This window comes from Anopheles cruzii, chromosome 3 (assembly GCF_943734635.1).
Source record: "Anopheles cruzii chromosome 3, idAnoCruzAS_RS32_06, whole genome shotgun sequence".
Classification (NCBI taxonomy): domain Eukaryota; kingdom Metazoa; phylum Arthropoda; class Insecta; order Diptera; family Culicidae; genus Anopheles; species Anopheles cruzii.
In genome coordinates, this window is record NC_069145.1 from 47,019,479 (window position 1) to 47,036,472 (window position 16,994).

Here is a 16,994-nt window from a genome sequence, read left to right on the forward strand (position 1 = left end):
CAAAAGTCCAAACTCAGCACACAGCATAATGATCGCACTCCAAATTGAAGAAGTGGTGTTAACACGACTTTTTCTGTCTCATTACTAACCCAATAAATCGCCGGACGTGAAATCCGAAAAAAGCCGTGTCCCGTTGCCCGTGGCTGCCCCAATCCGATCCTCGGTACTGTCGGTAACTAATGTTGGCCACTGTTTTCCATATTTCACACTCTCAACAGCCCCACCGGGATTCGGCTTCGTTCTGTAGCCGCACAAACAACGGTACTTTATGAGTACAACGTTCCGTACCTACCACCGGAACCGGAACCAACCGGAGGGGCCAGAAAAACCGAATGCAATTTCACGTAACAAGAAGCGCCACAAAAACGAGGCCCTTCCACGGGGGCATAAACCAATCGGAAAACTAAACGGAAACGGAATGGAAGTTGAAAACCTATCACCTCAAGCCGCTGGCGGCGGTTTCGGTTTGCTGATAAAAGTAAACAAGGGATCCTACTTAAAGCCGAGCGCGGCGGACGGCCGCTGGGCGGCTGAATCTAAATTCACATCATCATCACCATCACCATCATCACCATCATCATCGGTGCTTCGGATTCTGGGTGGCTTCCGCCACCCGATATTTGGTACGGCCCTTTGTTTCTGTATCCGTCGTTTCCGGTGAAAATAAGCAAAAACCGCCCGGTCGCCGGGCCCGGGTCCGGGCCGCCCAGCAACATTAGTCCGCGGGGGGCAGCGCAGCGCAAAAAGGAACACCATAATCGCCCGGAGTTCATGGGAAAAAACAATTAATAACAGCCCCGAGCGGCGACCGTTGGGCCGTGTTCGCGTTTAGGGAGCGCACCACGATTGCGCCACGGAGCAGACATATCACATATTAATCAAATAAAGAAATCCAATACAAACACGAGATGAAACACGAGATAAACGCGGGCCCGTGGACAGCAATAGATCGAGCCCACAGAAGCCCTTTGGGCGAGGGCGGTGGTGGTGGTGGTGGTGAATGTGTGGAAACAATCATACGGCCTGCCATTGGTCTGCGATATGCGCATCGTTCCGTTTGCGTAGGTCCTTGCGTAGGCCGCGGCCGTCGCTGCCGTGAGCAATGCGAATTCTCTCGGCCAGTTTTTGCTTCCCGTTCGGCTTACCAAATAATTCCACGCGTGATTGAGTGTGTTCATAATTTAGCCAAACAATCGGTGCAATCGGCCCACGGCACGTCGAATCGGATAATCGCCAAGCTAATAGCGCAGGCGATTCGCGAAGGTGATCAACGCTGACCATTACGTTGTCAACGCAAGCGTCGGCGGAGAAAAATAATCGCCACCGATCCCGGTGCCATCGATACACACAACTGTCCGGCCATAATCCGAGAATCCGTCGCGCCCGGGAGCATAAATAAGCATCATGCTGTTGGTGGCGTTTCATTTTTTCCTCCCACCCCATTACATCACCTACGCCGGACGGAGATGGGCTGGCCATTTTTCAAACAAAACTTTCTTGCTCCAGCCGCGAGCCAATCAGCGCCAAATTATTGTCCATCAAAGCCATCCTTCCAATGCGGAATAAACACGATTGTTTTCTTCTCGTTTTTCTATTGGTTCGCTCGTTTTTTTCGCAGGTTCGCCCGGTTCGGCCAGGCCTCAGGAAAAGGAAACAATTCGCGGTGGACTTTGGCGAGTGTGCGGTGGTTTTTTATTTTTCACTGTTTCATCTGGTTCCGTGCCAAGGTAGGCCGAGCGACGGTAGGACCTGTTGGCTGGTTCCGACAGGTTGACGAAGCTCGTAGCTCTACCGACCACACCACGCCACGCCGGTTCGTGGCTCGTGCCGGAGGTTTTCCATCATTTCAGGAACAATCAGGAACAACACACAAAAAGGGCCCGCGGCACTTTGCGGCTGAATTGCTCTTTCAACAGTTGTGTATCCTTGACACCGGAAGGGCAGCTTTTTGTTCGTTTCTTCTTTTTTTTCATTGCTTTTCTTACACTACGTTGAGTAAGGACCGTAAGCTTCGTTTAGCACTTGGCCAAAGGTGAACACCCGTGTGATGGTAGAACAAACATGGAGTCCGACCGAGTCAGTTTCTTTCATTTCCAGCCCATTGCGGCGACGTGCGATGAAATTTAACGGACGGGCGAATTGAAGTTCTCTTTAAACATTCCGCAGCTAGGGGCTGTCAGTCGCAAATGGATCAGTGCTCATGTTCCGAGCGAGCGGTTCAATTTTGAACAGTTTCCAACAAAGTCGCCAGCATTGAGGCTTCGAATTTGTTGATAATATTTTTATTACTTACTAAAGTGGCCAAAAGTTATCGGGAATCCCAAATTTATCTAAATCTATGTCGTTTCATTTTATTTATCCGCTACTCTATGCTATGTCTACATTTGTTCCAATTTTTGAAACGGTCTGAGAAGTTCTTTTTGGGAATAGCCTCCGGGAACTACACATTCTTCGCTTCGGCTGCTATCTCCTAGCGCCTAGCGAATTCTGCAACATGAACCTTATTTCGTTCCGCAAGACTTGGAATTAAGAGGAGAACTCTTACTTGAGAGTGTTCTTCTCAGGACACGTTATCCCTAGAAACCATCAACCTATTTTCCTTGTCCCTTTGCAGAGTTGTAGTCGTGGCTCGCATGATTTTTAAAACGTCTTTCGATGAGTTTTCTAGAGATTTGTGATGTGAGAAAATTTCACTCCCGGATTCCCAATTTCACTTGGAAGCGTTACTAAAGTACGAACTATCGTCACCAGCCTTGGAATCATTTTATCGTTCCCGCGTAGACGAATGCTCTGCGAACGAGTTGATGGCGATGGAGTAAAACTTAATAAGACAGTTTCACTATTCCAGATATTTGTATCGGCCCCATTCACGATTGTATTGATTGCCAAAATTTCACGAATCCTCAGTGAACTATTCAACTGAAAGCGAACCTTCTCCGCGCCACAGAAAAGAAGGTCTCCCCGCGATTGAACGCGGCTCTTCCGAGAAGACGGGAGCTACAATGGAAACCATCCAAACCAACCACTTCATTCAGATTGAATAACCAACGGCATTGTATCGCCGGGACGCAATCCCTGCCCACCCGGAGGGAGTCACAGCCCGCGACCCCGGGGCCAATGGTTATTTAGTAAATCCTGCACTTCATTTTGTTCACTCGGATAATCGTCATTCACAGTGATGATCTCTGCTCGTACAGCCAATATCCAGAAATGGCCACTCCAGCGCACTGCTCACGGACACACGGACCGGATCACGGACCGGGTCCTGAAGGGAAACGAACACGAGCAAAAATTGAATACGATCCTTCCAGCTTCCTTGCGCCCGTTCTTTGCATCACAGGCGAGCATGCTCCACGGCGTGGCATAAAACATTCCGTAATCAAGCGCCAAATCGATATGTACGAGCTCACTTCGCTTTCTCGCCCTCGTGCGAACAAATTGCTTTCCGGCAGCACCAGTACCGGTGGCTGTAGTGGTGAAGGAACCCATCCCGCCGAATCGACGGCGGGGCCAAGTATAAATAATGCCACTTTGACTTGAAATAAATATCGGGCGGATTTTACAGAAGCTTTTATTGATTTTTACTTATTGCTTTTGTTCTTCAACGATCCTCCGGTGGGTCCTGCCACTCTGCAGGGCCAATCGCGCGGTGCCTGTCCGATTATCATCGACCGCGCGCGTGAACAGAGCTGTGCCACGGCGAGGCAAACCCTAATTTATGCCCTCGCGGGAAGGAACACAAAACCCAACACCGAGTGGGTGTGCCAAATGCATGCCACATTCGCCCTACTTCCGTCAGCCATCGATCTGGCCGCCCCGGGGAAAGCTCTTAAGACGCTGGTAAGCCACATAATTGTGTGTACTTTAGTTCACCCGCCAGACGGCGTGGCCTGGACCCGACCCAACCCGGTTTGATCGATTTGTTCTTCGGTGTTCCCGAAACCGAATGCTACACAAATTTGCACATTCAATGTTTATCACGCGGTTTGCGCCTTCCCACCTTTGTTTGCATGGTTCCCGGTTTTTCGCATCTCCTTTCGCACGAAGGTGATGGTGGTACCTTCCGCCCGTCCAACGAGACACTCAAGTGTGTTTTCGTTTTTTCTACCGATCCCGCACTCACGAAGGCGTTAAGGCCGGCAAATCATCGATCAGCGGTAAGGCCAGGCCTTCCAAGAATGTACCCTTCCGGGCGTAATTAAGTCTCGGCATCCGAATCGCTCGATGGTGCACATGCCACCCGAGGGGGAGGCTATTCTTGGACCGCCGAATGAACAAGGCGCTGAGGCGTAGCAAGGTGATGAAAAATCACTCGAAGGATCGATCGATGAATTAATAGAAATCCTCAATCCCGGCACCGGCCCGACCCGGCATCGAGATTGTTGACGGAGCGAAGGACCTGACATTCGGCGACCTGTGGCACGCAAGCGAGCTAATTGCTGCCATGGTGAGGTGAGCATCCGTGGGCAGTGGGGCTCTAGGAAACGACGCTTCCGGCAAAAGGGAAACCTTCGAAAATACTGCTCCGACGTTTGATGTTATATTGAAACGTCATTCAGGCTGATTAATGCTTATTTTAATCGATCGCTTGGCAAGTGTGTCTCCTTCACACAACTGACACAAGCGTATCTACAAAGTAATGCCTTTTAAATAATGAGATTTTATATTTTTGTCAAATATAAAATTCAGGTATAGCTATGAGTAACATCGTTTGAAATGTACGATAACAGTTTACAAAGTTATGCGTGTTCATGTGTCAGTAGGTTTAGTGCCCGTGTTACAGCTACTTGAATCACAGGAATGTCGTCATATTAGGATTCCTTCGTGGCCCATTTGAGCTTGAGGAATAGGAAATAGTCAGATGGAGTCAGATCAGTTCAGGTCCGTTTGATTGTTTGTTAATTCATGCGAAACAAAACAAGCACAAACTTCTCTTTTCTTCAAGTAATTAGCTAACATTTGCCAAAAACTGCCTTTACTTGTATTACGCTCTTCAGCCAATATCTTTACAGTGGAATTTCCGTCCACAACAATGATTTCACAAACTTTTCGAACCATTTCTGAATGGTTTCGATCTTGTGGACGCCCAGGCCTTTCATTGTCTTCCAAGTCCTCAGGGTTGTCTTGAAATCGTTTATACGAAACAAAAACTCTTGCTTCTCTCGGACAATCTTCAACATAAACTTGTTGTAACAAATTGAAGATCTCAGTACCTGTTGTTGCCAATGTTTAAACAAAATTTAATATTGGCTCTTTGTTTACTTTTTAACACACGTCATAAACTAACTGACACATTAACGCAGACAACTTTTTAATCTGTCAACCGATTTGCATAAAGTTGAATGCGTTTGAAGGAGAAAGAACGTACCTTTTTATGTTACTAACTCGTAAGAAAACCTCGTTATTTAAAAGACATACTGTGTAGAAATATATAACGACGGTTCGCTGCTACAGTTGCAATTGTAATCAGCACACGGTTTGTTTACAAAATTAATCAAATTTTGACGTTTGCATCCGAGACGTATGCATCCGAGAAGTTTATGCAAAAATAAAACGCATTTCCTTTTTACTAAGGGCATCATCCTTTGACTTATAGATTGAAAGTAATTCGGGTATCCTACCATAAGGCGTCAGTTCGTGCCATCATCGTGACTAAACCACGGAAAAGGCTCACCCGGACAACCCGGATCAGATCCCTGGGTTCGAACCGTACCATTATCTAATGGTACCACCAGCACGCAGCGTCGCATTAGGTCGCACCTAAAGTGCCCGGCTGGGGCGATCCGGGATTCCCGCGATTCCCGGGCTTCCGGATTCGACCGGGCTCCCGCACGATTTCGAACGCCCTGCATCGTGGTCACCGTCGTGGAACGGCGCGGAAAAAAGATTCCTTCACCGACAGAGGCCGACATCACGCCCGCACCAAATGCAAAACTGTCCCCTCTGCTCCGACTCAGGAAGGAAGGAAGCACGGCGACGGTCCAGCCAGCACACCAGCACCGCACGGCGCACCGTGTGGAAATCCCGTGGCCGATCGCACTCGCGCAGTGTCAGTGTGGGAAAAGGCGATGGGACCCTTGGTCCATAAGTCACCGCGCTCGCCCGTATGAGGGCCCCTTCCAAACGCGCTCGAGAGGTTAACAGCCGAGCGCACACACATCCGACCATCTGACCCGTCCCGGTTCCGACCGACCCGAGATACTTTGCGCGAACCGCGAGCCCACAGCCTAAGATTTCCCAACGCGCACACGTGACCCTTATGGGAGCGTATGCTGTGCGCGCCGGCCCTTCGCGGCGCCGAAGGACCCGCAAGCGAGGGTACCCTGCGTAAGTGACTCAACCACCAGCATCATCTGATCGGATCCGCACCGTAGCTCCGCCCCTTGGCCGATCTCACGGAAACACGCACACACCAGAGCACGCCGGTCGTGAGCGGAACAAAGATGGCTGCCGGTGGTCCACGGTACGCGCCCGGGCCCGGGGACAGATCGCCCTCGCGCCGCAGGGTGCCTCTGCTCGGCCAGGGCGGAGTCTGCTTGATTGGGCTTAATTGGGTATAAAAAGCTGATCAGGCGCAATATTTAATTCATTGATAATTTTGCATCCGACCCGACCGGGTATCGTCGCCGGTTGTCGTCCTCGTCATCGTCCTGGGACCGCAGTCCTACAGTTGTTGTTGTTGTTGGGCGCGGTGGTCGCGTCGCCCCGCGGACGCCAGTTGTTAATCCCGGAGTGTTTGTGCCGGTGGGGAGGGGACGTAGGTGAGGGGAACGACCCCGGAGTGGACAGCCTGCTCCACCACCACCTTCCGGCGTAGGTGTGGTGGCGCGCGAAAGGACGCGTGTGGTTGAGGAGACACCGACAATCGGAAAGTCATGAAGTCATCGCCGCCAGTTTAAGAAGTTGGGAATCGAATTGAAGTGCATTCTGGCGTGTATGTGTGTGTGTGCGGTGCGGAAAATGTTTCCCCGTGTAACGACGAGTGAGAGAAGGAGAATGTGTTCGTCTGTGTGTGTGTGTGTCTAATTAGTTAAATCCATTCCCGTTCCGGATTACCTTCTAGTGACTTCGCGTGGTGTCGGGGTGTTATTTACGTACTTTTACGGGTGGTCGAAACCAGCCCGGGCCACCGAAGCGATGGAAGCGTCCACCTTCGACGACCAGATTTTCGGTGACTTCACGAGCGACACGCTCAGCTCGCTGGCCGCCGCCGCCGCCAAACCGATTCACGTGGGCCCGTCGGCGGGAGGACACGGTAACCTTCAGGTGATGATGGGTCTGGGCCACTCGCCGACCCACGACGGTGGCAGTGGCGGCGGTGCTGGTGGCCAACAGCAACGCCTACCGGAGGTGACCAGCATCCTGGGGGCGTCCGGGTCGCCGAGCTACAAGAGCATCGACTACACGAACCTCAGCAAGGTGGAGTACCACCATCTGCCGAACGGCACGAAGCTGGACGGCTCGTACTCCCCGCCGGGCGGCTGCGGACCTCCGCACCAGCAGCACCAGCAACACCAGCAACACCAGCAGCAACCGGGCCCGGGCCCGGCCAACAAGCCGATGGAGTACGTCAGCTGTAAGCTCGAATACTACACCGCGCTGCCCGTCGCCGGCCACGGCGAGCACGGCAATAAACTCGAGTATGTTAAAACCCTAGATTACAACGGGAACACCGGCCGGCTGGACTACTGCACCTCGTCCTCGTCGTCGCCCGGTGGCCCCAAGATCGAGTATGTGACCGGCGGTGGCGGCGGCGCAGGCAACGGCGGCAAGCTGGACTACGAGACGACGATCGCCATGTTCCAGCAGCCGGCACCGCCACCGCCGCAGCAACCGCCCGGCTCCCAGCAGCAGCTCGGTGTGGCCACTTCCGGCCCGGGTGGGATGGTGGTGGTCGACGAGCGGGGCCTCATGAACGGGGCGCCGAAGCCCCGCAAAACCGACGACATTAACGGTGGTGCGTCCGGTTCGTCGACTCCGACCACCACGACCGGCGGTGCCGGGCTCGATGGGCCGGGCGGGAACGGGAAGAAGGGTGACAAGAAGAAGAACGACCCGAACGGGATCAAGAAAAAGAAAACCAGGTAAGGAGATTGGTCGGTCGATCGAAACAGATTAAAAACAGGACCCTCACAAGGGACTTCAGTGGACCGCGTGGATCGATAACCGACCGACGGAATGTGTTTTCGGCTGTTGTGTAGTAGCAGTAGTAGTAATAGTATATTTTGCAAGTTTGGCTCTTAATGGGTACAGTTTTTTCTCCTCAATATGAATTTGAGACCTAATCTGGTGGTAACGCATTTTTTGTTATTAAACCTTTGTTGGTGGCTGGAGACGTAGATGCAGGAAAACTTTGTACAAGAAAAAACCTGCGGTGGTTGGTTTTAAAAGTAACTTAAACATAACCTAGTCGTTTCCTTGCTAACTTAAGATTATTTGGCTTATTTCCTTACTAATTTGCACTTGGTTGAGCAGGTTGGGTAGTTGTGTGTCCTATTTCCTGAACTATTCTGTTGTTTTGATGGGAACTCTGTGTCAACTTTGCAAAGTGTTGGTGGAAGAGAGGATGTTGCCCATTTTGTGAAAGTCTGTTGTTCTGTGGTAGGTTGAGGATGGTTTTTAGAAATTTGTTCTGGATTGTTTGAAAATTTTGTGTTTGGAAAAGTGTGTCTGGGCGCAACAGGGCCAGATAGGAGCCGCGTATAACATGATTTGTCTGATTAACGATTTGTAGATAAGGATTTGGTTTCTTATTGATAGTTTGGATTTTCTGTTGATGAAGCAGTATGTCCCTCGAAATATTTTTTCACATTTGAAACCTATGCTTTCGCGTGTGGAAGGTTAGACGCTTATCAAGGAGTATTCCTAAAAATAACGCTGGGGAAAAAGTATATAATCGACGTTTTTTGCGTGAATTTCATAACTTTATTTAAGATGCTTTCAATTGTCTTTCGATTTCGATGCTTTCGATTTGTGTCAAATATGCATATGTTTTTGATCTCAGTTTTCCATAACTCAGGAAATTTTGTAATGTGCGAAAAAGGTCTCAATCGCTTAGTGCAAGGTCCAGACTATATGCTGGATGCATTAAAACTTCTCAACCAAGCTCCCGAACTTTCTGGCGAGTCACTAAAGACGTGTGCAACATTTCGTTGTCTTGGTGGAACACAAAACCTCTTCCATTGGGCGATTCTGGTCGTTTCTGATCAATCACTAGCTTCAAACGGCGCAGTTCTTGAGAGTAGAGATCTGAATTTAGTGTTTGGCCACACAGAAGCTACTCATGATAAACAATTCCTTTCAAGTCCTACCAAGTAGTAGAACCTTCCTGGCCGTGAGTCCTGGTTTAACCACCGGTTAAGATGCTTCACCAAGCTATGGCCATGATTGGTTTCCCAGTCGTATTTATCCCAGTTCTCATCCCCAGCACCCATCCGTTTAAGAAATAGTTCGATTTAATTCCTTTTGGACTTCCATTGTTAATACCCTGTAACTTACAATCGAATGGAACAAACAAAAAACAATGAGAGCATTTTTTTAAAGTCTATAATAAAACGTCTATAAACTTTAAAACGAGCCTCAACTTGAAACTGTACGATCGATACTTCACTAGATATCGAACACTAAAGGCATCTATCGTGAAAAACGTCTAAGACTTTTTGGCCAGCCTTATATTTTGCTGATTGTTTCCATGACATTTCGGGGTTAATTTTTAAACAACGACTTGGGATTCGACGTTGGCTTGTGCATCTTGTAAAGTATATCGCCTCAGATTTTGTGTCGTTAATTTAAAGATTCCATGTGTTACAATAATTGGAGTATTTTTGAAGGGCTCCGTTAAGTTTGTTAGTGACACTGTTTAGGGTCCCTTCGGCCCTAATGGCATAGTCGTCCGCGTGTTAGATACTGTGTGCAGTTTTGGACCTTGGCGAGTCCTGGCCTGTTGTGTGCGTTTCGTGCGGATTGTTTATGATCCCAAATTCCGGATCCCGCCCCAGAATGTGCCCCGTAATGGGTGTGCATTGTGCGATCGAAGGAAACACACAGCAAAAGTTACGCACTTTCACGCACTTAACAGCGGCGCCACAATCACAATGGCTTCTCGCGCCCCAATTAATGGGCCGCGAATGGCGAAGTGTACGAAAGCAAAACAACAACAACGATAGCGGAAAACAAGATGCGAAAATAAAAGCGGCCACGGCGTGGTGGCCACATTCTATCGACATTCATCATCATCATCATCATCCCCGTCGGTCGCTCGTGGCCTGCCGCCTGTGGGCTTTAAAGCGTTTTCCGATGACTGAGCATATTCCGGGCGGGCTGGCAAATACCACCAGCACCAGTCCCACTTTTGACATGAAAAATGGCCTACTGACGGATGGAGCGCAAATGGGATCGAAAAACAACTGGCAAATGTCAAAACTGGCCACACAAAACAAGACCGACAGACGGAACCGGGCCCGGCTCTGGACGGCTCGTCAAGTGACGTGACGTGGTGTTCGATGTGCCATTTGCTTTGTGCGGATCTCGTGTAGCATCCACTCGAGTCATCGACCCGGGCAGTCCGGGGTCCTGTTTTTTTAAAAAAGGTCATGTCTGGCGGCGCTCGGAAGTGCACCCGAAGTGTCCTCGGTGCAGTGCTTGATAGACGCACTTGTTTAATCCTAATCACCCATTCAGTGGGTGCGCTTGCCAACAACCGCTTGATTCGCGTCCCCGGCTTTATCCGATTAAACCCGCACGCACACACCTCACGGAGCGCTTATTGTGCATCAACACAACCGCACACTGTAATCATCATCAGCAGCGCCACAATGGAGCAATTCGTCCGAAAATAGTCCCGATGCCGGGACGCCCTTGACGGCCCTTTCTTGTGGCCCCTTTTTGGGTTTGGGGCCGGGTCCGTAAACCTTGATTAAGTGTAAGTTATTTATCCGTTGAGGTCGGCCGGACCGGCCGGAATATGTAAACGTGTTTCGGTCGCTTACACCTTCGTCCTTTTTCTCCTCTTTTTTTCAATTCCAAAGGCACCAAATAGGTATCAGGGCAGGTCAAGTGGCACTGCGTCTGCTGTCCCCCTTAACCCGATTCGCCAAACCCGGTTCACCGTCACCGGGATCCCGAGGTAGCGATTGGATTGATCTATTGTGATCAATCTTTTTTCCGGTTCGGTTCGGACCTGAATAGAATCAATCGAGTCCGGTAATGCGCTGTCCACTGTGCACACGGTCTCCTTGGGAACAAATCACCCAGAAGGCGCCCAACTACTAATCGCACGCCTTTTTTCGGGGCGTAATAAATACCCGCTGCTGGCTCACCATTAACACTAAACATTCTACCCCAGGGCATTACCGACGGTACGGCACGGTCACAGTTTATGGTAATCGCAAGTTTAGGCACTGCACCGTTAAGCTCCTGCAGGGTAGTGCATCTCGGAGTGCAGTAGATGCTCGCACCTTAGATTAAAAACGGTGCAATACGAAGGGCACAATGGCCAAGAAATGAGCCGAGTTGGGTCGGTCGGTACCCGAACCTTCCCGGCACCGACCCCAACAATAAAGTCGAATTAGACCAATCGAGCCCCAAATCTTGAACTGATCCCGTTCTAAAGCAATCGGAGCCTGCCAACTCCTGAGCTCGGATGGGCGAGAAAAGACGGCAAGTACGTCACGGTGGCCCAATCTAATTAGTGGTGTGCCGGTGTCCCGGCCTAAACGGGAACACCCGAGCAGCAGCAGCAACCGGAGCAGCATCCCGATGAGGAGCGATAAAAATTTCATGCACGACCTCGTACAACACGGCCTCGGAGACGTGGCCGTCGGAAGGCCCGGTGGCATGCCGCACTCGGGTCCACAAAATCCTTTTCACTGCTCCGCTTCCAGACCTTCGGGTCTACATTAAGAATCGAACTAATTCACTAACCCGCACCCGCACTCCCGGCGAACCGGAGCCGGAGCATTTGTATTCATTAGCCGTCCTCCGCTGCTGCTGCTGCGGAACCGACCTACGAGGAAGATCTACTGACCTGAATATTGTTGTTATTATCAAGTTTCCGTGTAGCGATGTGGTGGTGCTCCTGGAAAGACGTGTTCCACCCAGTCACCCAGTCTCCCAAACCACAATCCGAACTGGTTGAACTGGTTTGCGATTGTAAATAACCAAAGTGGCCAATGTCTCGGCACAAATCTTACCCGTCTCGCATGGTGGTTCCCACGAGTCGCTCCCTGCGCTACCAAATGCGATTAGGAATGCTATTGGCCATATTTTTCGACAGCCCAGACCTTGGCCCAGGTTCCGGCTCCAGCTCCGGCGTGGCACGTGCACGCTGGATACCGGAACTCGGCGGTTCTGTGTCGAAGCATAATGCGTCGTTTTGTCTATTGTTTTGTGGGTTGCCGGGTTTGTGGCTTTCACCGTCTGGACGCAGACCGTGTTGGTCTGGACGCAGACCGAGATGAAGCCCTCAACCTATTGATGTGCTCGGGACCGGGAACGGCCCGTTCTTTCAGTTTCTGTTGAGCCCCTCCGGGCGCCGACTGTTACATCCGCCCCAGGATGGCACTGACTCTGCATGTTGCACTGGATTACGCTATTGTAAATGGTCTCTGCGGAAGTAGACATTCAAAGCATTCCTCCAACATATCTCTCACTCTCTCTCTCGCTCTGTCGTTTCAGGACGACGTTCACCTCGTTCCAGCTGGAGGAGCTGGAGCATGCATTCGAACGGGCGCCCTACCCGGACGTGTTTGCGCGTGAAGAACTGGCCCTGAAGCTCAACTTGAGCGAGTCCCGAGTGCAGGTTTGGTTCCAGGTAATAACTGGCCCCGTCCCCGTTAAGCCACTGGCCACCCCTTTTCCGCCCCTGTTTACTTACCATCGCTTACCCGTGTGCTGTCATCACCAGAACCGACGAGCGAAGTGGCGCAAACGGGAACCACCCCGGAAGTCGGCGTACCTCGGCAACAACAGCCCGTCGGCCCCGATGAACGGCCCGATCGGCACGTCGTTCGCCCAGTTCCCGCAGACCGCAACGGTAACGCCGCCGGGAAGTGTCGACAGCTGGTCCACGTACCAGGCCCCGTACGACCTTGGGCCGCACATCAATCTGCTGTCACCGGCCGTCAGCCCGTACGGGTATAGCGCCCAATACGGTACTTACCCGATGCCCGAGAGCCACATGTTTCCCGTGCGGACCCAGCACCTCGACTACGGCAGCCCATCCCGGCCGGGCGTCGGGGACTCCGGTCCTGGGGCCGACGAGCCACAGCATCAGCACCATCCGCACCCGCACCACGCCAACCACCATCACGTGCATCACGTACATCACGGGCACAAGACTGACCACTACGCGTCGCTGGACGACAAGTTCGATACGCACTGTGTGGCCGGTCTACCGGATGGGTAAGTAACATTCCACCCAGCAACATTCCCCGGTGTGGTTGGTTTCAATCGGAAATGAAACAATTCCGCCGATTATTTACGGAGATTTAGAGACAATCCGCTGTGACAGGAGACGTATTTATCCCGGGAGCCCGTCCGGAGGCCACTTCGGGTTGTCGTCACCGGCCATCGGAAGCCAAAGCAGCAGCACACCGGCCTCCCATTAGACCTCCGGGGCACTCTGTCCGTGCAAAGGCGTTTGGCGAAATGGTGAAGAATCCTCATCGGGACTTCCGTTTCACCGGGCCGTGGTACCGTACCGTACCAGTATCCCAATCGGAAGTACATTTGTTACGATAGACAATTTGCATCTAGCGGGCGATTCCTTCGCATCCGATTCGGGGTGGGCTTCCGATGCACGACGGTTGCGTGGCACGGCTAATCGCTACGTAGTTGGTTAGCCAGCCGGGATACTAACTCATCGGCCAACCGATGGATGGAAGCGACGAACAAACGACGACTGGCTGAGCAAACTTGACGTAAGGTTGGCAGGTGGATTATTGACTGACCTGAATCTGCTACGTCCACGAGGCAGCATTTTCCCGACATAGAGCTATTAGAACCGAATAGTTACGCACTTTACACTGTGCTCGGTTTCCTGAAAACTCCTGTTTGATTTGTGAGCATCTGAGACAACGGAGAATGGATGTTGTTGCCTACTTCGGGCAACCATTGTCTTAACCCGCCCACTTCTGGAAAGCTCCCCAGAGGTCATCCGACATGTAGCATTACGATGCAACCACAAGTTCCTCGCTGTTCCTCAAAGGCTTAATCTCAAGAAAGAACAAATAGAACCCTTTTGCTTGCATATGGAACAATGTCCAGTGCTAGCAAGTACTAATTGGAATTCAGTTCGAAAACGAAACCATTGGAACTTCTGAGAAACTGATCATTGATACCTTTGGCGTCTAGAAACTTCTATTCTCGGAATAAAAATCACATGTAGATCTCACTACCGTTGTCATCGTGCCCACCTTCTGCATCCAGCACGTGTTAACCGGTGTTTAAGGTCGACTATGTTCTTGGGCCCGCCGTCGGCAACGTCGGTCCCTATCACACGTCTGGCGTAACCATAAAGGGGCAGGGAAATAGTTAATAGCAAAAATTTTATCGAAACTTGAGCAACACTCTATACGAAGACCTCGTAAAGAACGAGCCCTTTCGACGGTTTGTACGCAGAAGAACCTGAAGAACCCGAAGCCACCGGGCGTTGCAAAGGCGCATCCATTTATCTTGCGCCCGGCAGGTCGGATGGGTTGTGCAAAACTTTCGTTTCGCTTACAACCGGCAAATGTTGTAGCATGTTATGCCCTTACTTTATGCGAACCCTACCGGCCCGGACCCCTGGCCCGGCGCATCCCGGTAATAATCGATATGCGCGTGCAAGTTTCGCCCGATTGGATATCGATAAATTGGCGGAAGACTTCTCCCGAACGTCGGGAGTAGATATTCGGAAATGCTTCTTCGCAGCGGGATTCGCATCCATCATATTCGTTTTTCGGTGCGCTTCGGCGCTGCAACCACCACGTGAAGGTTCCTTCCGAAGCAGGAGAAAAATCCGCAAAACACTGTTCCCGTAAATAACGGGGCGGGAAAACAAAGTTGCAAAGTGCAGCAAAACTTCCTGGAAACTCCTGGGGAAAAGCTGGGCGTCGGGTTGACGACCCCGGCCCGGATTCCTCCACGGGCGGCGCTACGGTGGCACCATACATCGGACAAAAGGGACCACCATGGAACCGGGAACCATCGGAACTTCTTCTGGAAAGTCTTGTGAAACTTTGTTTGCATTTCAAACACCTACAAGGCTGAAACCGAAACGTGGAACCGTTGAAGTGGAAGGCCGCCGGTGATCAGGACCTTCTGATGCTTCATTACAGCACCGGGGCTCGCAAACTGCAAACTACAATCAGCTCGGTCGGCTGCAACAAACGAAGAAAGTAACAGTTGCACTCCTCGAACATGGGGGCAAAAAAGGCGCACCTGGACCTGGCGCAACTGGAATGTTTTGACGTTTGCAACACTTGGGGCTGCAGCTGGCGAGGAAAGTTTTCGAGATCTGTAAACTCGCGACGGCGCGTCCGTGGCGATCGGAAACATCGGAATGCCCCCGGTGATAATGTCGAGAGTACGGGCCGCCGCCGCCGCCGGCGGTTGGCTTTCCGCAGGCATCTTCAGATAATGACACTTGAGTAAATGATTCCCAGTTAACCTCCGAGTTTATCGTCGCGCCGTCAGCACAAGGTGTGCCGCCAGAGTCGCCGTCGGGGCGGGTAGTAGGGATAATTAAAATTTTCCAGACTCTTGCAACTCAAGCGCTGTTGACAAGTACGGCAGCCCGGGGGGTGAATGAGAACCTCTTGGGAAGCGGAAACTTTTCCCTTGGATTTTCTTTTTCGTGTTTTTTTTTCGAGCATACCCTTTGTAAGTCAACTCTCCGGCTGAACTTTATCCTTGCCGCCCTAAACTATCTCTTCATGATCGGCATCACCGGGCGGTTGTTCAATTTAATGCTGAAGTAAATGCAACTTGATAAGTTTAATTGTTTCAGCTTCCAGCCCCCTGAACTCTGGTGTTTAACTAACGAGGAGTCGGTGCCGGCGACATAACGTTGATTCAATCGAGACAGAAGTCCTTGCTAATAAACCGCCGGGTGGTTTGCTCTTTGGTTGAAATAAGCCCTGAGCATGGAGTTCTTTTGGCCAGTAAACCAGATCTTCGTTTCCTTTTATTGTGTGTGACTTGCGCTAGGGACCTATTTGACACTGATACTAACGCCAACGTTTACGCCTTTGCTTTCGCCCGACCACAGCCTAACGAACGGGAAATACGTGGACGACGCGAAGTACATCCACTCGGTCGACGTGCACTACAATCCGGATGGCGATCCCAAGTACGGTAACTGTCACCAGCTGGAAGACCCGTCGATGAAGGGACATTACGGTCCCCCGCAGTCTGCGCAACAATCTCAAGCACCACCAACGCAGCAGCAGCAGCAGCAAGGAGGGCCGGGAGGGGCACAGCCCCAGCAGGGCCAGTGTTCGGCCGGGGTCGGCGTGGATGACGCCGATTCGTTAGGTATGGTAAAGTCCGAGGAAACCGTCACCCACAGCTACGTACTTCCATCTTTTTTGCCCTGATCGAGAGCATCAGGAAGGGTTCACAACCAGCAGCAACAACCCCCGCCTTCCCGCACTCCCGCACGCACGCTCCCGCTCCCCCGCCGCCGCCGCCGCCTGGCCGTTCAAGGTTCGAGTCGTTTAGGCATTTCTAACCTCTCTCTCTCTCGAACCACCGTGGACCGGTGGTCCCTAATCCGGTGGTCCCCCCGGTTTCAGGTTGCCGAATCCGAACCGGATCGAACCCACGTGCGGCCACGAATCAACCCAACCTTCTGCGAAATAATCAGACACCAAAGCGACCATTGTGCCGTCAGGTGGAGGTATCCCTTATCAGCCGCGCTAACCGCTTTATCAGCGGAAGAGAATGTTTGCTTGGGACCCGGTTCCCGGTAGCCCGCTTTTCTTTTCTGCCGCCGCCATAAGGACGAACCCTTT

At 51.4% G+C, this 16,994-nt stretch overlaps 1 protein-coding gene across 1 annotated transcript; it reads left to right on the forward strand.

Moving 5' to 3' along the window:
* The first annotated feature begins 7,137 nt into the window (after nucleotides 1–7,137).
* Nucleotides 7,138–16,577, forward strand: LOC128271586 (retinal homeobox protein Rx). Its single transcript, XM_053009172.1, has 4 exons — nucleotides 7,138–8,084; nucleotides 12,676–12,811; nucleotides 12,905–13,401; nucleotides 16,250–16,577. Exons 1-4 carry the CDS (start codon nucleotides 7,138–7,140, stop codon nucleotides 16,575–16,577), a joined length of 1,908 nt encoding a protein of 635 aa, XP_052865132.1.
* Nucleotides 16,578–16,994: the final 417 nt, after the last annotated feature.